Source organism: Salmo salar, chromosome ssa02 (assembly GCF_905237065.1).
Source record: "Salmo salar chromosome ssa02, Ssal_v3.1, whole genome shotgun sequence".
Classification (NCBI taxonomy): Eukaryota; Metazoa; Chordata; class Actinopteri; order Salmoniformes; family Salmonidae; genus Salmo; species Salmo salar.
The window spans coordinates 31,198,195-31,219,620 of record NC_059443.1 but is presented as its reverse complement, the minus strand read 5'-3'; the positions used below and the strand labels follow the sequence as shown (position 1 = coordinate 31,219,620).

Here is a 21,426-nt window from a genome sequence, read left to right as displayed (position 1 = left end):
GACCTAGAACAAGCATCTCTGTTTTGTCCGAGTTTAAAAGTAGAAAGTTTGCAGCCATCCACTTCCTTATGTCTGAAACACAGGCTTCTAGTGAGGGCAATTTTGGGGCTTCACCATGTTTCATTGAAATGTACAGCTGTGTGTCATCCGCATAGCAGTGAAATTTAACATTATGTTTTCGAATGACATCCCCAAGAGGTAAAATATATAGTGAAAACAATAGTGGTCCTAAAACGGAACCTTGAGGAACACCGACATTTACAGTTGATTTGTCAGAGGACAAACCATTCACGAGACAAACTGACAAACTGTCAAACCTCATCCAATATGGAAGCAAGCTATTGTAAGATAAGCACAAAAGGCTGGAAAAAGCCCAGAGCAGTGCCCTTAAATCGTGTAAAAGATTAAGTGACTTGCTCAAGGGCACAACGGCAGCAGGCGGCACATGAGTTTCTGATGTCAGCAACTCTGTGGTTGCTGGCACACTCCTACCAGATTTCCCCATCAGCCCTGAGATTCAAACCGGCAACCCTTCGGTTACAAGCCTACCTCTCTAAACCTCAACCTCCTTCTACTACTACAGACATAACCCACACAAGGACTACTTCCACGTATGAATGTTACAGAATGCACCTTTTAAAATGTTATGTACTCTATTCATTTTTCATTTCTATCTTTCCATCTGAAAAGCAGTTCAAAGCAGCATCTACATACATGACAGATATCTGCATGTTTGATGGTGTTTCCCTCACCCACACTCATTCCCAGACATTTAGTTATAGGGCCATTACAGGAAACCCACAGTCACACCTCAGCCTGCTCAATGCAGCAATGCAAAGAAAATAGTTATCTAGAGCACACCTTACTAGAAAAAAGTTGCAATCATTGGTACAAAAGAATAGAGTAGAGAAAACCTAAGAGTAGTTTCCCGGCCAGACTGTTTCAACCAGCACATATACGTTATCACCAGAGAGAGGGTTACAGCATTCAATCTGTACATCAGAAAAGAAGAGATTGGGGTAAATAACATATATTTTCACTTAATCATAGCCTGCTTATAGACATATGGCCTACAAATATACACGCAGGCACAGACAGTCTGTGAAGGGGTGTTAGCCTCACAGGAACTACAAAATGGGGTCTGTCAATAAGGGGTGTCAGTGTTTAGCAGGTGGTGGTGGGTGATGTGTGAGATCATATGGGTTGTGGTTTGATTCTGGTTTAGGATTAAAGAGGATGTAGAAATAGTCTTTAGATCCATTTACAGTTCTGTGCTTGAATCATTTTTGGGGATTTGTCAATGCATACATTCTGAGGGAAAAAGTATGGTTTTGAAAATGTATGTTTAATTTTTATATATATATATTTTTTAAAGAAGACATTGTATTAGTACATGAATATGGCCCTACGGGGCAATAGCTTTTACAATTAACAATGAGTGTGTCAAGGCTTTGTAGCTGTTGTTCTTTGAACCAAATAAATGTCAGTTTTCAGCTTAATAAATGCCTTGTTGTTAGACATAAGATTTCCGAAGATGTATTTTAAGGGGCTTTTTCTTTGTAATCTCCATCAAGTATGTAAATTAGGTTAATTCCCACAGGTTGTTTCGAATTACACATTTCTCTTCATATCAGTCATCATAATGTTTTAAAGTTTATCATTACACTCTGTGATTCATTTGAAACCATTGTAATTTATTTTAAAGAATCATTAGTTAAAACACAGTTACCATGGAAACTGATAGATTACATGTTGTTAAAGTATTAAGTAATACAAGTATGATGCCATAATGGTGTATGTAGGAGGATGAGTGACAAATAATACCTTTAACATTTAAAGTAACATACAATTTTATCATCTCTGGCAGTGTGCAGGTAACCATTCAGAACAAAAGGCATAGAATTAGGAACTAGAATACTAGAATGGACATTAACCTTCTAATAATGGGATAAAAGTCAGCCATTTTGGTCAGGGGTGATAAGGTATTGTGTAAAATAATGAATTTGAAGAATGTTTCTGCACTGTATGTTTGTTAGCTAGCTAGCCAGACAGTTTTAGAAGAATGATTCCATACATTTTTCAAATTCTATTCAAACAATGCAGTCAATCCACATCCATACACTGGCTGATATCAGTTGATGATAGGTCTTAGACACGTTGTAAATGCAGTACTGATATTGTATCATATAATAGCACTCCTAGCTTTCCAAGAAAACAAAAACGGTTTCAAGTTTATTGTCACGTGCACAAGTACAGTGAAATGCCTTTCTTGCAAGCTATTCCCCAACAATGCAGTAATCGATACCAGTAGTACTATAACATGAAGTAAAGTAGAACAAAAACACACGAGAAATAGAAATAAGAAGAACACGAGAGAGTAAGTAAGCTATATACAGGATCAGAGCCAATAATATATACAATATACAATGTGCAGGTATACTGGAGTGGTAGAGGTAGATACATGTATGTATAGGGGTAAGGTGACTAGGCATTAGGATATATGATAAACAGAGTAGCAGCAGTGTATATGACGATTTATGTGAGTGTGTGTGCGTGTGTGTAGAGTGGGTATGAATGTGTGTTTGTGAGCAAATGGTGTGTGTGCTTGTGTTGGAGAGTGAGTGTGAGTGTGTGTGAGTGAGTGTGTAGAGTCAGTGCAAAAATGTAAATAAAATAAAAGGGTCAATGCAAGTAGTCTGTGTAGCCATTTTGTTAGCTATTTAGCAGTCTTATGGCTTGGGGGATAGAAGCTGTTCCGGAGCCTGTTGGTGTCAGACGTGGTGCTCCGGTACCACTTGGTGTGCCGAAAGGAGAGAGAAGAGTCTAAGGCTTGGGTGGCTGGAGTCTAACAATTTTCTGGGCCTTCCTTTCACATTGCCTCATATTGAGGTCCTGGATAGCAGGGAGCTCGGCCGCAGTGATGTACTGGGCTTTCCACACCACCCTCTATAGTGACATTTATGGTCTGTTTACATACATACTGAACAAAAAGATAAATGCAACATGCAACAACTTCAATGATTTTACTGAGTTACAGTTCATATAAGGAAATCAGTCAATTTAAATCAATTTGTTCGACCCTAATCTATGGATTTCACATGACTGGGCAGGGGCGCAGCCATGGGTGGGCCTTAGAGGGCATAGGCCCACCCACTTGAGAGCCAGGACCACCCACTGGGGAGCTAGGCTCAGCCAATCAGAATGAGTTTTTCCCTGTAAAAGGGCTTTATTACAGACAGAAATACGGTTTCATCAGCCGTCTGGGTGGCTGGTCTCAGTGTATTTTAGAGGCTATTTATACAGAAACTTGACATAAAACCTGTATAAACTGTATTTATATGTTCATATTTTAGGTTGACAATAATTATATTACACAATTTCTAATATCACATGCCTAGAACATGTGTTTCTGATATTACATTTTGTAAGGGGTACGTAACTGGTGGCAGTGAAGTTAGACGCAGGAGAGCAGAACTAGGTAATAGCCGGAGCAGTTTAATTTCAAAACCAACGGCATAAACAAATAACCGACATAGGTACAAAACCTGACGCGCACCAGTAAACATGTGCACAAGCACTTACAAACAAACAATTCCACACAAAGACATGGGGGGAACAGAGTGTTAAATACACAACACTTAATGAGGGAAATGAGAACCAGGTGTGTAGGAAAACAAGACAAAACAAATGGAAAATGAAAAGTGGATCGACGATGGCTAGAAGACTGGTGATGCCAACCGCCGAACGCCGTCCGAACAAGGAGAGGAACCGACTTCGGTGGAAGTCGTGACACATTTCCACATATGTAAAATCAGGATTATGTCTCTACTGCCATTCATTCCAATTAGACTGCTTTGGATTTCTCCTTGACCACTATAGCTGCCATTTTAACCCCATTCTGGAACTTTGAGGGTTTGTAACATAGAGATCCTATTAAATTACTACTAGGGCTATGACAATAGGATGCACACAATACAGCATTGATTGTTAACTAACAATTCACACCATCCTTTTTTCCTCAGTAAGATGAACACAACCGAGGCCACCAGCACAGACGATTACAGTGGCGATAACTACTATGGCAACATGATCAGCCCCTGTAGCACTGGTACCAGTCTAACCCAAGGGTCCAACTACCAGCCCATTCTCTTCTACCTGGTGTTCACCCTGGGTCTGACAGGCAACAGTCTGGTGCTCTGGGTCCTCCTCAAGTACATGAAACTGAAGACCATGACAGACATCTGTTTGCTGAACCTAGCCCTATCTGACCTGCTCCTTGCCCTCTCCCTGCCTCTCTGGGCCTACCACGCCCAAGGTCATGAGTTTGAAGGTGACAGTCCATGTAAGATCATGGCTGGTGTCTACCAGGTGGGATTCTACAGCAGCATCCTGTTTGTGACCCTGATGAGTGTGGATCGCTACCTGGCCATCGTTCACGCCGTGACCGCCATGAGGGCCAGGACGTTGCGATATGGAGCGCTGGCGAGCATCATCGTCTGGGTAGCGTCCATCGGCGCTGCTCTCCCTGAAGCTATCTTCGCAGCAGTAGTGCGGGAGGATGACGAGGACATTGGTTCAAGTTGCCAGCGGATTTACCCAGAGGACACAGAGAAGACATGGAAGTTGTTACGGAACTTAGGTGAAAACGGAGTGGGGCTCGTCCTATGTCTGCCCATAGTGGTCTTTTGTTACATCAGTATTCTCACTGTACTACAGAGGTTAAGGAACTCCAAAAAAGACAGGGCCATGAAACTGATATTCGCCATCGTGGGTGTGTTTGTAGTCTCCTGGGTCCCTTACAACGTTGTGGTTTTCCTCCGGACCCTTCAGATGTTTGACATTGGGAATAGCTGTGAGGCTTCAACACAGGTTGATAGAGCTATGGAGGTGACAGAGACTATAGCGCTGGCTCACTGCTGTGTCAACCCAGTCATCTACGCTTTTGTAGGAGAGAAATTCAGAAAGTGTTTGGGCACTGCGCTCTCTAGATATCCGCTGTGTAAAAAGCTCAGCAAACATGCAATGGTGAGCAGCAGAGGATCAGAAAATGAGACTTCTAACACACCTGTGTGATTGTACTGATGAAAGACAGTACTTTCACTGCCGAAAACCTGTTTGATGCATTTTCATTGAGCAGAAGACCAATTTCTGTTCGTATGGAATAATGAAGTATTCTTCTGAACACAGACTTGCATATAAATTAAGTGTAACTGTATAATATTTAACTTTAAATGTATTTTGATGAGCTCTGACTATTTGTTTAAGGGTGATGGGCTGTTTATGTTTTGATTACCCATGTACTTATTTCATGTACAGTACAGGCCTGCACAAAATGTTGCTATAGCATAATATCAATATGTTTTGCATAGAGATTATTTCAACTTTTATTCTTATTGTATGCACACATTTTTGTTACAACATTAAAACACAACTAGGGGCAGGGTTGTGGCCAGAGGACTGCTGCTGGATGGCCAGTGGCTGTCTGTATACTCATTGGCTACATTTTCTGGCCAAATATTATTTTGGTCGAATTTTGACCGTCCTTTGATTGAGGACCTGTTTTGATATTAACTTGAACTTGGACTTCGAGTCAGGAATTTGACCTTTTGGATTATTTTGAACTTTTGTTGGCTGAGTAGGTATTTGTGTTCCTTTCTGGAGGGTTTTCTCAATAAATCAACCTGTGAATTTTGTTGTGCTCAAACATATTTGTTCTGCATTGTGTTGTCATTTTCTGCTGCTGCTGTACACCCCTATACTCCAGTCTGCTCCACAATATATTTTATTCAGTTGAAGATGCTAAATTCAAAGATGAGACAGACAACAATCCTGCTATATCAATAGGTTCAAATCTTCTTTACAGTAGGTTTACTTAGAATTGTTTTGATCCAGAAAACTCACATATCAATCTAGTCATCATAGAATTTATTTCAATTGTTCAAAGACAGGAATTATATCAGCAGTCACTATGTTTTGAAAATTGAATGCTAGCAATGATGCTAGAACTAATGTATCTCTCAGTCATGACGCAATATTATTTCAAAGTGTCTAGCTAACCACTTCTCAGTAAAGTTAGTTGCCAAAGCAAGACTATGAGTATGCGTCTTCTACAGGATATCCTGCTTTGTGGTGAACATGTCTGCAGCACAGATCAAGCTTTTGGGAGAAGTGACACTCTGTTCAAATAAGATAATACATTAATGATCTTAAAAAAGGGTCCACAGTGTTCAATAAACTAAACCTGCAGCATGGATTCCTCCAGCTTCCTGTAGTGGTCCAAGCATTCATGATGCACAGGGATGTGCAGGTACAAATGCATTCCTTTTGGATTTAAATCTGCACTCAGCTATGCAGTATAGTTTGGCCACATCTACCCCCACACCATACCCACCCCCACCAAAGACATCTGTTGGAGAAAAGAAAACTGCAGACATAAGTTCCCTTAACTGTTACACAAGAGTGTATAACCCTCAGGCAGACAACTCAACCCAGTTTAACAGTGAGTATATTATGCTTACTGTATGTGAGGGTTGGCTACAGGATGCTTTGCAAAAGTTACTCTGCTGTGCATAGTGTTGTACAGTATCTTGAATCTTCAACATAGTGTCTCTGCAGACTTCAGCCTAATAACATTCAAGTTATTTATCTATATATTTATTTTTTAAACGTACGTTTATTAGCAACTTTCATAAAATGAGTTGCAGTCCTGTAATTAGCAATGAATAATCAAAACAATTTCAGTGGTAATTTTTGACATTTTATTTCAGGGATGAATATCACTGGATATCCTGTTCACACCACGGCAAGGTGGGACTTTATATGTTTTATTTTACAAATAGCTCTATTTGAATTAATAGTATCATCAATTAATACATTTATCATAATTGTATTTATTTATTTATTTCACCTTTATTTAACCAGGTAGGCTAGTTGAGAACAAGTTCTCATTTGCAACTGCGACCTGGCCAAGATAAAGCGTAGCAATTCGACACATACAACAACAGAGTTACACATGGAATAAACAAAACATACAGTCAAAAATACAGTAGAACAAAAGAAAACAAAAAGTCTAAATACAGTGAGTGCAAATGAGGTAAGTTAAGGTAATAAATAGGCCATGGTGGCGAAGTAATTACAATATAGCAATTAAACACTGGAATGGTAGATGTGCAGAAGATGAATGTGCAAGTAGAGATACTGGGGTGCAAAGGAGCAAGATAAATAAATAAATACAGTATGGGGATGAGGTAGGTAGATAGATGGGCTGTTTACAGATGGTCTATGTACAGGTGCAGTGATCTGCTCTGACAGCTGGTGCTTAAAGCTAGTGAGGGAGATATGAGTCTCCAGCTTCAGAGATTTTTGCAGTTCGTTCCAGTCATTGGCAGCAGAAAACCGGAAGGAAAGGCGGCCAAAGGAGGAATTGGCTTTGGGGGTGACCAGTGAGATATACCTGCTGGAGCGAATGCTACAAGTGGGTGTTGCTATGGTGACCAGTGAGCTGAGATAAGGCGGGGCTTTACCAAGCAGAGACTTGTAGATAACCTGTGGCCAGTGGGTTTGGCGACGAGTATGAAGCGAGGGCCAACCAACGAGAGCGTACAGGTCGCAATGGTGGGTAGTGTATGGGGCTTTGGTGACAAAATGGATGGCACTGTGATAGACTGCATCCAGTTTGTTGAGTAGAGTGTTGGAGGCTATTTTATAGATGACATCACCGAAGTTGAGGATTGGTAGGATGATCAGTTTTACGAGGGTGTGTTTGGCAGCATGAGTGAAGGATGCTTTGTTGCGATATAGGAAGCCGATTCTAGATTTAATTTTACAGTCTAACCAGACACCCAGGTATTTGTAGTTGTCCACGTATTCTAAGTCAGAGCCGTCCAGAGTAGTGATGCTGGACGGGCGAGCAGGTGCGGGCAGTGATCAATAATAACTTATAATAATTACATCATTGCTGTAAATAATGTAATGTCATGTGTTATACTGTACAAAATGGGCCAATTGATACATGCGCCTGTAATTGAGAAGCTCAAATCATTGGTAATGAATTTCAGGGGGAACACCACAACCATTCCCTTCAGCTCTGTGAGTGTTGAGAATGGGAATTCATCCAGTTACGCATATGAGAACTCATCCAGTTACTCATATGAGAACTCATCCAGTTACGCATATGAGAACTCATCCAGTTACGCATATGAGAACTCATCCAGTTACGCATATGAGAACTCATCCAGTTACGCATATGAGAACTCATCCAGTTACGCATGCGAGAACTCATCCAGTTATGTATATGAGAACTCATCCAGTTACTCATATGAGAACTCATCCAGTTACGCATATGAGAACTCATCCAGTTACGCATATGAGAACTCATCCAGTTACGCATATGAGAACTCATCCAGTTACGCATATGAGAACTCATCCAGTTACTCATATGAGAACTCATCCAGTTATGCATATGAGAACTCATCCAGTTATGCATATGAGAACTCATCCAGTTACTCATATGAGAACTCATCTAGTTACGCATATGAGAACTCATCTAGTTACGCATATGAGAACTCATCCAGTTACTCATATGAGAACTCATCCAGTTACGCATATGAGAACTCATCCAGTTACGCATATGAGAACTCATCCAGTTACGCATATGAGAACTCATCCAGTTACTCATATGAGAACTCATCCAGTTACGCATATGAGAACTCATCCAGTTACGCATATGAGAACTCATCCAGTTACGCATATGAGAACTCATCCAGTTACGCATATGAGAACTCATCCAGTTACGCATATGAGAACTCATCCAGTTACGCATCTGAGAACTCATCCAGTTACGCATCTGAGAACTCATCCAGTTACGCATATGAGAACTCATCCAGTTATGCATATGAGAACTCATCCAGTTATGCATATGAGAACTCATCCAGTTATGCATATGAGAACTCATCCAGTTATGCATGTGAGAACTCATTCAGTTATGCATATGAGAACTCATCCAGTTATGCATGTGAGAACTCATTCAGTTATGCATATGAGAACTCATCCAGTTACTCATATGAGAACTCATCCAGTTATGCATATGGGTAAATTGAGGTCTAAAATGTCTTGACTTTTAGAAACACACATTTTGAGGAAGGAGTGCAATTTGTGTTACAAGATTTCTGCCCCAATCTTCCAGTCATGTTTAAAAAAATGAAATGTTGCTCATAGAAATAAAATACTATTTGCATTTACTCCATTGTACTGTAAATATTGCTGTTGGTGGACCACATTTTGATCATAAGCACAACTTTCAGATTGTGGCTTTAAGAATGTTCATTCTTATCATTGCTGCTTGGTTCATTCTCCTTGTCTGATCTTTTACAGCACACATTTTGCAGACGCATTTGAAGTAACCACATATGACTACAATAACTATGACGATGGCGTTTGCAAGTACAATGCACACGGAGCCAGCTTCCTGCCAGTGCTGTACTCTCTCTTCTTCATCCTGGGGTTTCTGGGGAATGTTCTGGTCCTGTGGGTCATCCTGCTGAGGGTGAGACTACGTAGCATGACCGACGTGTGTCTCCTGAACCTGGCCTTGGCTGACCTGCTCCTGGTCTGCTCCTTGCCTTTCCTGGCCCACCACGCTAGACACCAGTGGGTGTTTGGTGACGTCATGTGCAAAGTGGTCCTCAGCGCCTACCACGTTGGCTTCTACAGTGGCATCTTCTTCATCACCCTGATGAGTGTGGACAGGTACCTGGCCATAGTCCATGCTGTGTACGCCATGAGAGCCAGAACACGGAAGTACGGGGCCATCGCTGCCGTCGTGACCTGGCTGGCTGGATTCCTGGCCTCGTTTCCTGAGGCACTGTTTCTTAAAGTGGAGAAAAACAACGAGAAAGAAAATTGTCGCCCCGTCTATGATGGACACTCTTGGGGAATTTTTGCCCTTTTCAAAAGGATCATATTTGGTCTGCTAATCCCCCTCATCATCATGGGGTTCTGCTACACACAGATAGTGAGAAGGCTGCTCAGTGCTCCATCCTCCAAAAAGCAGGCCATCAGACTCATTCTCATTGTGGTTGTGGTGTTTTTCTGCTGCTGGACTCCGTACAACATGACATCATTTTTCAAGGCCTTGGAGTTAAGTGAGGTCTACTCAAGCTGTGAGAGTAGCAAAGCCATCAGACTCACTCTACAGATCACAGAGGCCATGGCTTACTCCCATAGCTGCCTGAATCCCATCCTCTATGTGTTTGTGGGGCAGAAGTTTAGAAGGCCTCTCATAAGACTGATAAACAAGGCTCCCTGCAGGATGTGTCAGTTCATGAAGAACTACCTGCCCCGGGACTTCAGAGTCTCGAGGACAGGATCTATTTACTCACAGACCACTAGCATGGATGAGAGGTCTACTGCCGTGGGAACAGCAACTTAACTGTAAAGACAAATACATCTGACATCACATGTAGTGTTCATTCCAATACATATGTAAATACCAAATCCAGTGTCAAATACAATCATCCGAAAATAATATGCTCTGATCCAGGTGCATGGCGAAGTCAGGAAATTGTCGCTCATCTCAGAGTTTCCCATCAGGGCGTTGATTTTTACAGAAATCAACCCAATCACTATAAATTCCACAAACCATTTAATTTCCCTTTGTATAGCATTTTGTCTAGTACAGTATGTCTATTTGAATGTTTGTTTGAAGTTTTTGGCACATTTTGCAAAGTTATCTTTTCTTTTAAAATATATTATAAATCTGCTAGCACACATACGTAAATACAGTAATACTTTTTGGTTCTATGTCAACAAATGTATTACAGTAACTTCATCCCCTCCTGCATGAGGCAAATTATTCAAATTAAGGTACTTCCAAGATAATGTAATCAAGATTTACTCAGTGACCTGGATGTTTTCTCTATGTTCCCATGTGTCAGTGCTAGAGAATATGTGAATGATGGTGCCACCACAGACCAATATCTCTTACTCCTGTTAGCAACCTATCTCACCACAAAGAGTGACACTGCTGGTGCCTTACAATGTGTACACAAAATGTCATCCTAATGTGATTCACTGCAGTACTGTAACATGTTTTATATTGATCATTATAATCGGGATGCAGAAGACATTTAGATTATAACACATTCGTCTGCTTTACCTGCTATGATATTAAATACTTTAAACAGCGCTCTGCACAGAAGCACACACCAACCTTAAACCAACCTTTTTTTATTGAAGTGAGCCAGTAAATACCTACAGTAAAACAATACAGGGCTGGCTCTAGCATTTTGGGGGCCCTAAGTGAGATTTAGTTGGAGGGCCCCAAACCTCACAACAAAACATTTTAGTGGCCCCAAAAACATGGAGCCATTTTTTCTAGTTTTAAAGTTAATTTCATGCAATTCTACACATTCTGCCATGGTGTGTGAAGAAAATGTTGCAAGTTCTGCTATTTTGCCATTGGGCAGAGAGAAAACGTTGCAATTTTATAACACATTTCTTGAAATTCTACTCACTTTGCCATGGGGAAGAGAGAAGAAAAGTGCATTCTAAAGCAAATTTCCTGCAATTCTACACATTTTGTAAGGACTTATGCCATGCTAATATGATATCTGAGTGAGAATAACTAAGAAAACCTATGGGGGCCCCCTGGAGGTCAGAGCCCCTGGGCAAGTGCCCTGCATGCCCGGTCGGTATTCGGCCATGATTTCTACAAGTTTAGATAGCTGGCTAGACTAACTATCCAAAAATTGGTAGCTGACATGGCTAATTGAGTGATTGTCAGTGATTGACATAACAAGAGAAAAACTGCTGATGCCTAACCAAATTTCAAAATTGTACCTGCTGTATTCTTACGCTCAATATTAAGTTGAGACCAGAGTTCCTAAACCATATATATATATATATATACACTGCTCAAAAAAATAAAGGGAACACTTAAACAACACAATGTAACTCCAAGTCAATCACACTTCTGTGAAATCAAACTGTCCACTTAGGAAGCAACACTGATTGACAATACATTTCACATGCTGTTGTGCAAATGGAATAGAAAACAGGTGGAAATTATAGGCAATTAGCAAGACACCCCCAATAAAGGAGTGGTTCTGCAGGTGGGGACCACAGACCACTTCTCAGTTCCTATGCTTTCTGGCTGATGTTTTGGTCACTTTTGAATGCTGGAGGTGCTTTCACTCTAGTGGTAGCATGAGACGGAGTCTACAACCCACACAAGTGGCTCAGGTAGTGCAGCTCATCCAGGATGGCACATCAATGCGAGCTGTGGCAAGAAGGTTTGCTGTGTCTGTCAGCGTAGTGTCCAGAGCATGGAGGCGCTACCAGGAGACAGGCCAGTACATCAGGAGACATGGAGGAGGCCGTAGGAGGGCAACAACCCAGCAGCAGGACCGCTACCTCCGCCTTTGTGCAAGGAGGAGCAGGAGAAGCACTGCCAGAGCCCTGCAAAATGACCTCCAGCAGGCCACAAATGTGCATGTGTCTGCTCAAACGGTCAGAAACAGACTCCATGAGGGTGGTATGAGGGCCCGACGTCCACAGGTGGGGGTTGTGCTTACAGCCCAACACCGTGCAGGACGTTTGGCAAAATATCAGCATGTGTTCTAGATTTGTCCTTTGTTGGTTAGGGTGGTTAGGGTTCTTTGTTGGTTATCTGTAATTACATTAGTGTATCAGAGCATGACCTTTCCACAAATTTAAAAGCTTTGCCTGCAATTAGCTCTTTTTGAAACCAGTTCAGTTATGCTGCTTATTGCAAAATTGTGTAAAAATGTTAACTTGGCACAATCCTCTGGCTTTGTGTTCGTTTATTTTCATTATCTATATTCAGCTTACACAAAGCTGTCTGGCTGGCTCAACCCCAAAAAAGACCTTGTTGTCAGTGATATTGTCATATGTGTGAAGTTGTGGTTTTATATCGCCAAGCAGGCCTGTCAACAGGATGAGGTAAACAGCTATCTATCTGTGTGTGTTTAGGTCACTGGGCTGTTTTAGACTGTAGCTACAGTCTCTGTAGTAGGTGAGCCTATTTTAACAGAACTTAGTTTACCAAAGGACAGCTAATAATTTCTTCCTTTCAGGGCCAGTTCCAGGCATAAGCTACATCTGCGGTCGCTTAGGACCCAAGGTCGCTAGGGGGCCCCCGACCATATATATATAGCTTTTTTTACATGGCACATATTGCACTTTTACTTTCTTCTCCAACACTTTGTTTTTGCATTATTTAAACCAAATTGAACATGTTTCATTATTTATTTGAGACTAAATAGATTTTATTGATGTATTATATTAAGTTAAAAATAAGTGTTCATTGTTCATTCAGTATTGTTGTAATTGTCATTATTACAGATGTGTGTATATATACACACACACACACACACACACACACACACACACAGTTGAAGTCGGAAGTTTATATACTAAGGTTGGAGTCATTAAAATTAGTTTTTCAACCACTCCACAAATTTCTTGTTAACAAACTATAGTTTTGGCAAGTCGGTTAGGACATCTACTTTGTGCATGACACAAGTAATTTTTCCAAAAATTGTTTACAGACAGATTTCACTGTATCACAATTCCAGTGGGTCAGAAGTTTACATACACTAAGTTGACTGTGCCTTTAAACAGCTTGGTAAATTCTAGAAAATTATGTCATGGCTTAGAAGCTTCTGATTGTCTAATTGACATCATTTGAGTCAGTTGGATGTGTACCTGTGGATGTATTTCAAGGCCTACCTTCAAATTCAGTGCCTCTTTGCTTGACATCATGGGAAAATGAAAAGAAATCAGCCAAGACCTCAGAAAAAATATTGTAGACCTCCACAAGTCTGGTTCATCCTTGGGAGCAATTTCCAAACGCATGAAGGTACCACATTCATCTGTACAAACAATAGTACGCAAGTATAAACAGCATGGGACCACGCAGTGTAACGTTTGTCGTCAACATGAGACCAAAATGCAAGCGGGATGTGGATACTCATCTTTAATGATAAAGAATAACGCAAACACGGAAAACAATAAACAAGAACGACTCACGACAGGCTAACATGCTATACATACAAAATAATAGCAGTGCTAGCGCAACAACCCACAAACCCAAGTGAAAAACACACACCTAATATATGACTCCCAATCAGGAACAACGATAACCAGCTGTCCCTGATCGGGAGCCACACAGACCAACATAGAAACATACAACCCAGAACAAACATACACAGACATCTTCTGCCACGTTCTGACCAAAATACTACACCACTACACCCTCTGCTGGTCAGGACGTGACAGTACCCCCCCCCCCCCCTAAGGTGCAAACCCCAAATGCACCTAAAAAGAAACAAAAATCCCCAATACCACAACAAAACAAAAATAAATACCCCCTAAACAATAAGGGAGGGAAGGGAGGGTGGCTGCCGTCAACGACGGCACTGTGCTACACCCCCCCCCTCCCCAACCCACCTATCCTGGAGGTGGCTCTGGTTCCGGCCTACTGCCCTCCAGACTGTAGGTAGACTCATTGGGTTCCGGGTCGTAGACACCGTTGTGGATCGTGGGCAGACTCTTTCAGTTCCAGGTCGTAGGCATACTCCTTCCAGTCAATGCTGTAGGCAGACTCATTTAGTTCATAGTTAATTATATTCAGTTCCGGATCGTAAGCAGACTCCCTCGGTTCCGGACTAGACACTGTTGCCGGATACTCTGGACTGCACTCTGGTGCCGGATACTCTGGACTGCACACTGGTGCCGGATACTCTGGACTGCACACTGGTGCCGGATACTCTGGACTGCACACTGGACGCCTGATGCGTGGGGCTGGTAGAGGAGGTACCAGGCTGGATACACGCACCCCAGGAGTAGTGCAAGGAGTGGGAACAGGCTGAATAGGACTAGGCTGACTAATGGGAAGCTTGGTCCGGGTTGCTGGTACTGGTCGTGCCAGACTGGAGGTACTCACTTCCGGGTTAGCACGAGAGGCGGGAACCGGAAAGACTGGGCCATGGAGGCGCACAGGTGGCCTTGACCGCACCGCCTGCACAACCCGTCCTGGCTGGATGGAACTAGCAGCCCTGTACGAGCGGGATGCTGGTACAGGGCGAACTGGGCTGTGCAGGGGCCTGATGGTTGCCGTGCGTAGAGCGGGAGTAGGGTAGCCTGGTCCTAGGAGGCGTACCGGCGACCAGACGCGCTGCGCAGGCATCCTCCTACTAGGCTGGATGCCCACTCTAGCACGGCATCTGCGAGGGGCTGGAATAGCGCGCACCAGACTGTGCGTGCGTATGGGCGAGATAGTGCGCACCTCAGCGAAACACGGCGCCCTCCACTCCATACGCTCCTCCATATACTCACGGGTAGCTGGCTTATGGCTCTTCCTTGGCCTAGCCAAACTACCCGTGTGCCCCCCCAAAAAATATTATTGGGGGTGCCTCTCCAGCTTCCTCGCCAGTCATGTACCCCGGTAGCGCTCCCGGTCCTCACCAGCCTTTCACCGTTCCTCCCTCTCTCTTTCCACCTGTCCCCATGGAAGGTGATCCATTCCAGCCTGGATCTCCTCCCAAGTGTAGGAGCCTTTTCCCTCCAAGATCTCCTCCCAGGTCCATTTCTCACCATAGTCCATGTACTCAGCGTTCCTCTTCTCCTTCTTCCGCTGCTTGGTCTTGTTTTGGTGGGTTGTTCTGTAACGTCTGTCGTCGGGAATAGAGGACCAAAACGCAGCAGGAATGTGGATGCTCATCTTGTTATTTAATTTTAAATAAAGAGAACACCAAAATAACAAAACGAAGAACAAAACAGTCCTGTCATGCTCACACAGGCAAAACAAGAAACAATCTCCCACAACACCAAACCAAACAATTACCCATATATAGGACTCTCAATCAGAGGCAACGAGAAAGCACTTGCCTCCAATTGAGAGTCCAACCCCCATCAACCTAAACATAGAAATACAACAAACCAGAAAGAACATAGAAATACAAAACATAGAACATAGACCAAAACCCGGAAATAATAAATCAAACACCCTACTACATACACCACCAAAGGTTTGGACACACCTACTCAAGAGTTTTTCTTTATTTTGACAATTTTCTACATTGTAGAATAATAGTGAAGACATCAAAACTATAAAATAACGCATATGGAATCATGTAGTAACCAAAAATGTGTTAAACAAATCAAAATATATTTGATTTTAGCTGTAATCAAGGCAATGATGGCTACTTTGAAGAATCTCAAATATAAAATATATTTTGATTTGTTTATTTATTTATATATATTTCAGTCATGGTCAGCAACTATAGAACATGATAAAGATTTCCATATGTTGTTAGCATCCAGAGCGTCTTGCTGTAATTGACTGACACAAGGTTCAGAACTGTCATGATGCACTTGTTAAACACCAGCTCAGTATGCCCTCTATTGGCGAAGCCAGTGTGTGCGTGTGAACATTGAAAACAGGATTTGGCCTACCTACTGAGATAAAATCTCTGAAGATAACCTGAGCTTGCTGAGATGGCTCAGTAGCTGTGGTTGCATACAAAGCAGCTGCTACTTTCGCTCTAAAAACAGCTCTGTTGATTTCACACCTGATAAGAACATGCGCCATACCTCGGTTAAATACAAACACAGAAACTGTCCCTAAACAACCTTCAAATGTATAACTTAAAAAACATCCACACTTGATAAACTGCTACAAGAATATTTAGTTCAATTTCCTTTTTTTCAAGATGAGCAACATTAACTGAACGAAACATATAATTCAAGATCAATTCATAATTTGAGCAATCAATTAGGTTAAGCAGATGATTTTGGACATGAATAGTTCATTGACAGCTACTGAGTTTTTTTAACTTAATAAAAAAATGACTTGAACTTAACGGCTAAATCCGAGGATGTGGTTAACGTCTATGATCTTTTCCGGCATCAAACATCATAGTTAAGTCCGAGTGGTCTGAAAGTGAAATATACATTACTTCACACCTACATGAATCGGTAATCATTCTAAAAATCAGGAATGACCTTGGTTTGAAGCGCCTGTTGAAATAGAGGGTGGGGAAAGAACAGTTTAGTACTTTTTCAAACACATTTCCAATGAATAATCTTTGGTGCAAATTGACTGCACAACGCCTGCACCTTGGAGATAAGATCACAGACGCTCACTCTGGTTTCTCATATCTTGTTTATCATCGATAGAGATCTGATTCTGATGAGAAACATCCACTTATTGTGGACACCATTCACACCTCCTATTCCATTTCTTTCAACAACTGTCAACAACAATGTTATCAACCATGTTTCTCAGATATAAATGTTTATAAGGTTATAATTAGGTAAGTCCGCACCACATGCAGTGCCTTTCACAACACTTGACTATTTCAGCCTGAATTTAATATAGATTCAATTGAGATTTTGTGTCACTGGTCTACACACACAATAACTCTATAATGTCAAAGTGGAATTCTGTTTTAGATTTTTTTACAAATTAATAGAAAATGAAAAGCTGAAATGTCTTGAGTCATAAAGTTTTCAACCCCTTTGTTTTGGAAAGCCTTAAATACGTTCAGGAGTACAAATTTACTTAACAAGTCACATAAAAGTTGCATGGACTCATTCTTTGTGCAATGATAGTGTTTAACATGATTTTGAATGACTACCTCATCTCTGTACCACACACATACAATTATATGCAAGGTCCCTCAGTTAAGCAGTGCATTTCAAATAAAGATTCAACCACAAAGACCAGGGAGGTTTAACAATGCCTCGCGAACAAGGGCACCTAGCGGTAGATGGTAAAAATAAAAAAAGCAGACATTGAATATCCCTTTGAGCATGATGAAGTTATTAATGACACTTTGGATGTTTGGATGCTGTATCAATACACCCAGTCACTACAAAGATACAGGTGTCCTTCCTAACTCAGTTGCCAGAGAGGAAGGAAACCGCTCAGGGATTTCACCATGAGGCCAATGGTGACTTTAAAACAGTTAGAGTTTAATGGCTGTGATAAGGAAAAACTGAGGATGGTTACTCCACAATACTAACCTAAATGAAAAGATAGAAGCCCATGTAGAATAAAAATTACTCCAAAACATGCATTATGTTTGCAATAAGGCACTTAATTAAAACTGCAAAAAATGTGGCAAAGAAATTCACTTCACCATGTCCTGAAGTGTTATGTTTGGGGCAAATCCAACACAACACATCACTGAGTACCACGCTTCATATTTTCAAGCATGGTGGTGGCTGTATCATGTTATGGGTATGCTGGTCATAGGCAAATATTGTACAATCTAGGTGTGCAAAGCTCTTAAGAGACATACCCAGAAAGAGTCACAGCTGTAATCGCTGCCAAATGTGATTCTAACATGTATTGACTCAGGGGTGTGAATACTTATGTAAATGAGATATTTCTGTATTTAATTTTCAATACATTTGCAAAAATGTCAAAAAACATGTTCTAATTATGGGGTATTGTGTGTAGATGAGTGAGAAAAAAATATATTTAATAAATTTTTGAATTCAGGCTGCAACACAACAACATGAATAAGTCATGGGGTATGAATACTTTCTGAAGGCACTGTACATACATAAATATTTTTAAAAAACTTCCAAGGGTATGTTCCATACGTTTAATGGCAAAATAACTGAGGACTGAATAAAATATTTACAACAAGTAATGTGTAAACATCATTTCTGTACAAAGAAATATACATGCAAAAGTAAAAATAAGTCATTTAACATTCAAAATGACGTAGTATGTATCAAATATGATGAGGTTACATCCAGGTTCCCATGTTCGTCGTCCATGTTTGTACAGCTTTACACATGAATAAATAAGAGGACACAAAATGGGACTGTACAGGTTAACAAACACATTCATTGTATCACTGTTACTACTGCCTTGACATAGACATGAAACTTTGACAACCTTTTCAAGCTTAAAAGGAAATACAGCTGTTTCGTCCACCTCTCCAGATCAATTGACTGGCACTTTAAAATCAGTTTGAACTCATACAATGATTAATTCACTGAAAACAGCTAGGTCATGGTCACGCTTAGATAAAGGTTAGGGTAATAGCGCCGCAACGTCCATGCACAATTATTGTAACGTTGGTACAATGTTGTGGGCAGTTTTTTCCCCCTTCAAACCAAAGGCTCAGCAAAGAATGCTATCCCAAGTTTCAGTTAAACCAAGATGTTGATCATTGCAACACAATGTCTAGCGAAATACATAACTTAAAAAGTCAAACAAACTTACACAGCAATCACCACTTTGTGCACAGCTTGAGAAGAGAAGTGTTTGAAATGTTAATTAGGTATGCAGTGACAACCAACCACTATACAACGTTCTTACAACGCTAATAAATAAAGCCACTGTGAACCAATGTAAACATCTATCTCTAGGTTCAGCATGGTTTTCATAACTTAACATGGTACATTATATAAGACATTTAAAGAGGGTAAAATACAGTTAACTTTGGTATAGTTACAGAAAATAAAACAAAAACAATGACAAACTGAAAGCATAAGTGCCAATATCGATTCAAATCTTTTTTCTTATTTTACATTATTTGCAAAACCTGCATTTTAGGTTTCCAAGATATTAATACTGAACTTAATACAGAAAAGAGCTACACAATACATACATCTACTGCAGTACCAGGTACGTACATGCCTTTTTAGATTACGGGTACAACACAAGTCTTCATAAATAGTTGCATACATGTTAAAGCTGCAACATTGCACATGAGAAATGAACACAAAATACGAGTGCATTTATAGAAGTATTTCTGGTAGTGAGGGTTTAAGTCATTTGATTGGCATGAGGAGGAGCTAGTCTCCCTCACACCTCTCTTCCATTGGCAGGGCTTACTACTCAGCTAATGAAACAGCGTTTGAGACAAATTCTTCAAAATGAGAATGAAGGCAGGAACACATTATTTACAAAGTAAGGCGGATGTATCAGAAATCTAAAGAGCTTTTCCAATAGTGTTATAGCTTTTTGTTGTTTGTTTGCTTGTTTATTTATTTCTCTGCTGAGGTCTGACTAAAATAGCATAATCGTACTAACTGTTACAGGTCCATACAATAGCAAGGCCAGAACAAAGCATTTGCCGATTTATTGTATGTTAATCAACCACAACTACAATGAGTCTGGTCTCCAACTGGTTCTAGAAGTAGAGTTCTGAAGCAACGACCCTGTGGTGGGTCGGTGGTGCTTTCTTCATATGTCGCATTCATTTTTGTTTTCATTCTTTTTAATAACCTTTGTTTTTGAAAAGGTACATGAATAAAGACATTTCTTTGTTTCTTCACTATACATTTCCTTTACAAAAAGTAATCTCTCATTACAAAAACAATTTTCTTATATTCAACCAAAAGCAACCTGATATTACAGTATCGGTTTTTAATACTATCCAAACACAAGGCTTGCTCTCACTGGCTCTCGAGAAAGCTTTGTTCTCCCTGTTAGTCAAGTTTGAAATACTTTCAAATAGTTCATACTTTTGTGCAGGCATATAGCCATCATCCATACAAATGTGGGGGTGGAAGGGAAGTAGCTAAATCTCTTGGGGGGAAAAATCTCAGTCAAAAATATTCAAAGCAGTCAGCAGACAGCAGCAGCAGGATGCTGGGTAACATAGTTCTAAGGAAGTGGCGTAGTTGGCTGAGAGAGGATGAGATCATCATTGTGACTCGGTGGTGTCTGGGTACTGTAGTCCTCTAACCTGCTCATATCTGGTTGAGGAGTCTGCTGTGAAGGAAGGTCTTGATGCTGCCCACGGGCCTAACGTCGTTCTGGTGTTTCCGCCGCTCGATGAAGGAGATGAGTCTGGAGGTGTCGATGCACCCTGGGTGCTGGTTTTGTTGCTGGTGGGAGTCCCACGGCTGCAGCCAGGGCTCCTGAAGGCATGCGGCAGCCGAAGGTCTCCGGTCCGGCTCGCCCTGTAGGAGGAGACACACAAAGTCCCTGGCCGCCTGGCTCACACCCTGGAAGTAGTCATGGGGGAAGCTGAAGTCCAGACGACAGATGTTCAGGCATGTCTCCTCAGCGCTCTCGTCCAGGAAGGGAGATGCCCCGCTCAGTACCACGTATGTTACAACCCCCAGGCTCCAGAGGTCAGAAGTCAGGGAGACGGGCTGGCCCAGCACCAGCTCCGGGGCTGAGAACTCTGGGCTGCCCAGTAGAGGGTGGATGTAGTGGCCGCTGTTCAGCTGGACGGCGTCTCCGAAGTCTGTCAGCTTGACCACGGGCTGGGCAGAGTTCTGCTCCACTAACACATTCTCAGGCTAAAGGGATACACACCGATACCCACGCACATACACGCAAAGAAAGATATGATTAAGAATTGACCCATGATGGGAGTATTAGCTTTGCTTAAGAACAATAGTTAGACATCATACTGTTTCATACAGTAC

At 41.4% G+C, this 21,426-nt stretch overlaps 3 protein-coding genes across 6 annotated transcripts in view; 2 read left to right on the top strand and 1 right to left on the bottom strand.

The window, feature by feature from the left end:
* Nucleotides 1-771: 771 nt before the first annotated feature.
* On the top strand, nt 772-5,708 carry LOC106579851 (C-C chemokine receptor type 4-like). The gene is made up of 2 exons (XM_014160142.2): nt 772-1,019; nt 4,023-5,708. The coding sequence occupies exon 2, from the start codon at nt 4,027-4,029 to the stop codon at nt 5,071-5,073; it is 1,047 nt and encodes a 348-aa protein (XP_014015617.1). The 5' UTR covers nt 772-1,019; nt 4,023-4,026; the 3' UTR covers nt 5,074-5,708.
* A 734-nt stretch (nt 5,709-6,442) lies between these two features.
* On the top strand, nt 6,443-11,937 carry LOC106579844 (C-C chemokine receptor type 5-like). Its single transcript, XM_014160129.2, has 3 exons — nt 6,443-6,499; nt 6,768-6,807; nt 9,373-11,937. The coding sequence occupies exons 2-3, from the start codon at nt 6,770-6,772 to the stop codon at nt 10,427-10,429; spliced, it is 1,095 nt and encodes a 364-aa protein (XP_014015604.1). The 5' UTR covers nt 6,443-6,499; nt 6,768-6,769; the 3' UTR covers nt 10,430-11,937.
* A 6,684-nt stretch (nt 11,938-18,621) lies between these two features.
* Nucleotides 18,622-21,426, bottom strand: part of LOC106579830 (triple functional domain protein) — a 138,509-nt gene continuing 135,704 nt past the window's right edge. For all 4 annotated transcript variants that reach the window (XM_014160062.2, XM_045702163.1, XM_014160078.2 and 1 more), the window contains one exon: nt 18,622-21,297. In XM_014160062.2, the coding sequence (XP_014015537.1) occupies nt 20,740-21,297 (558 nt within the window). In that variant the 3' untranslated portion in view covers nt 18,622-20,739. The remainder of the gene's footprint in view (nt 21,298-21,426) is intronic.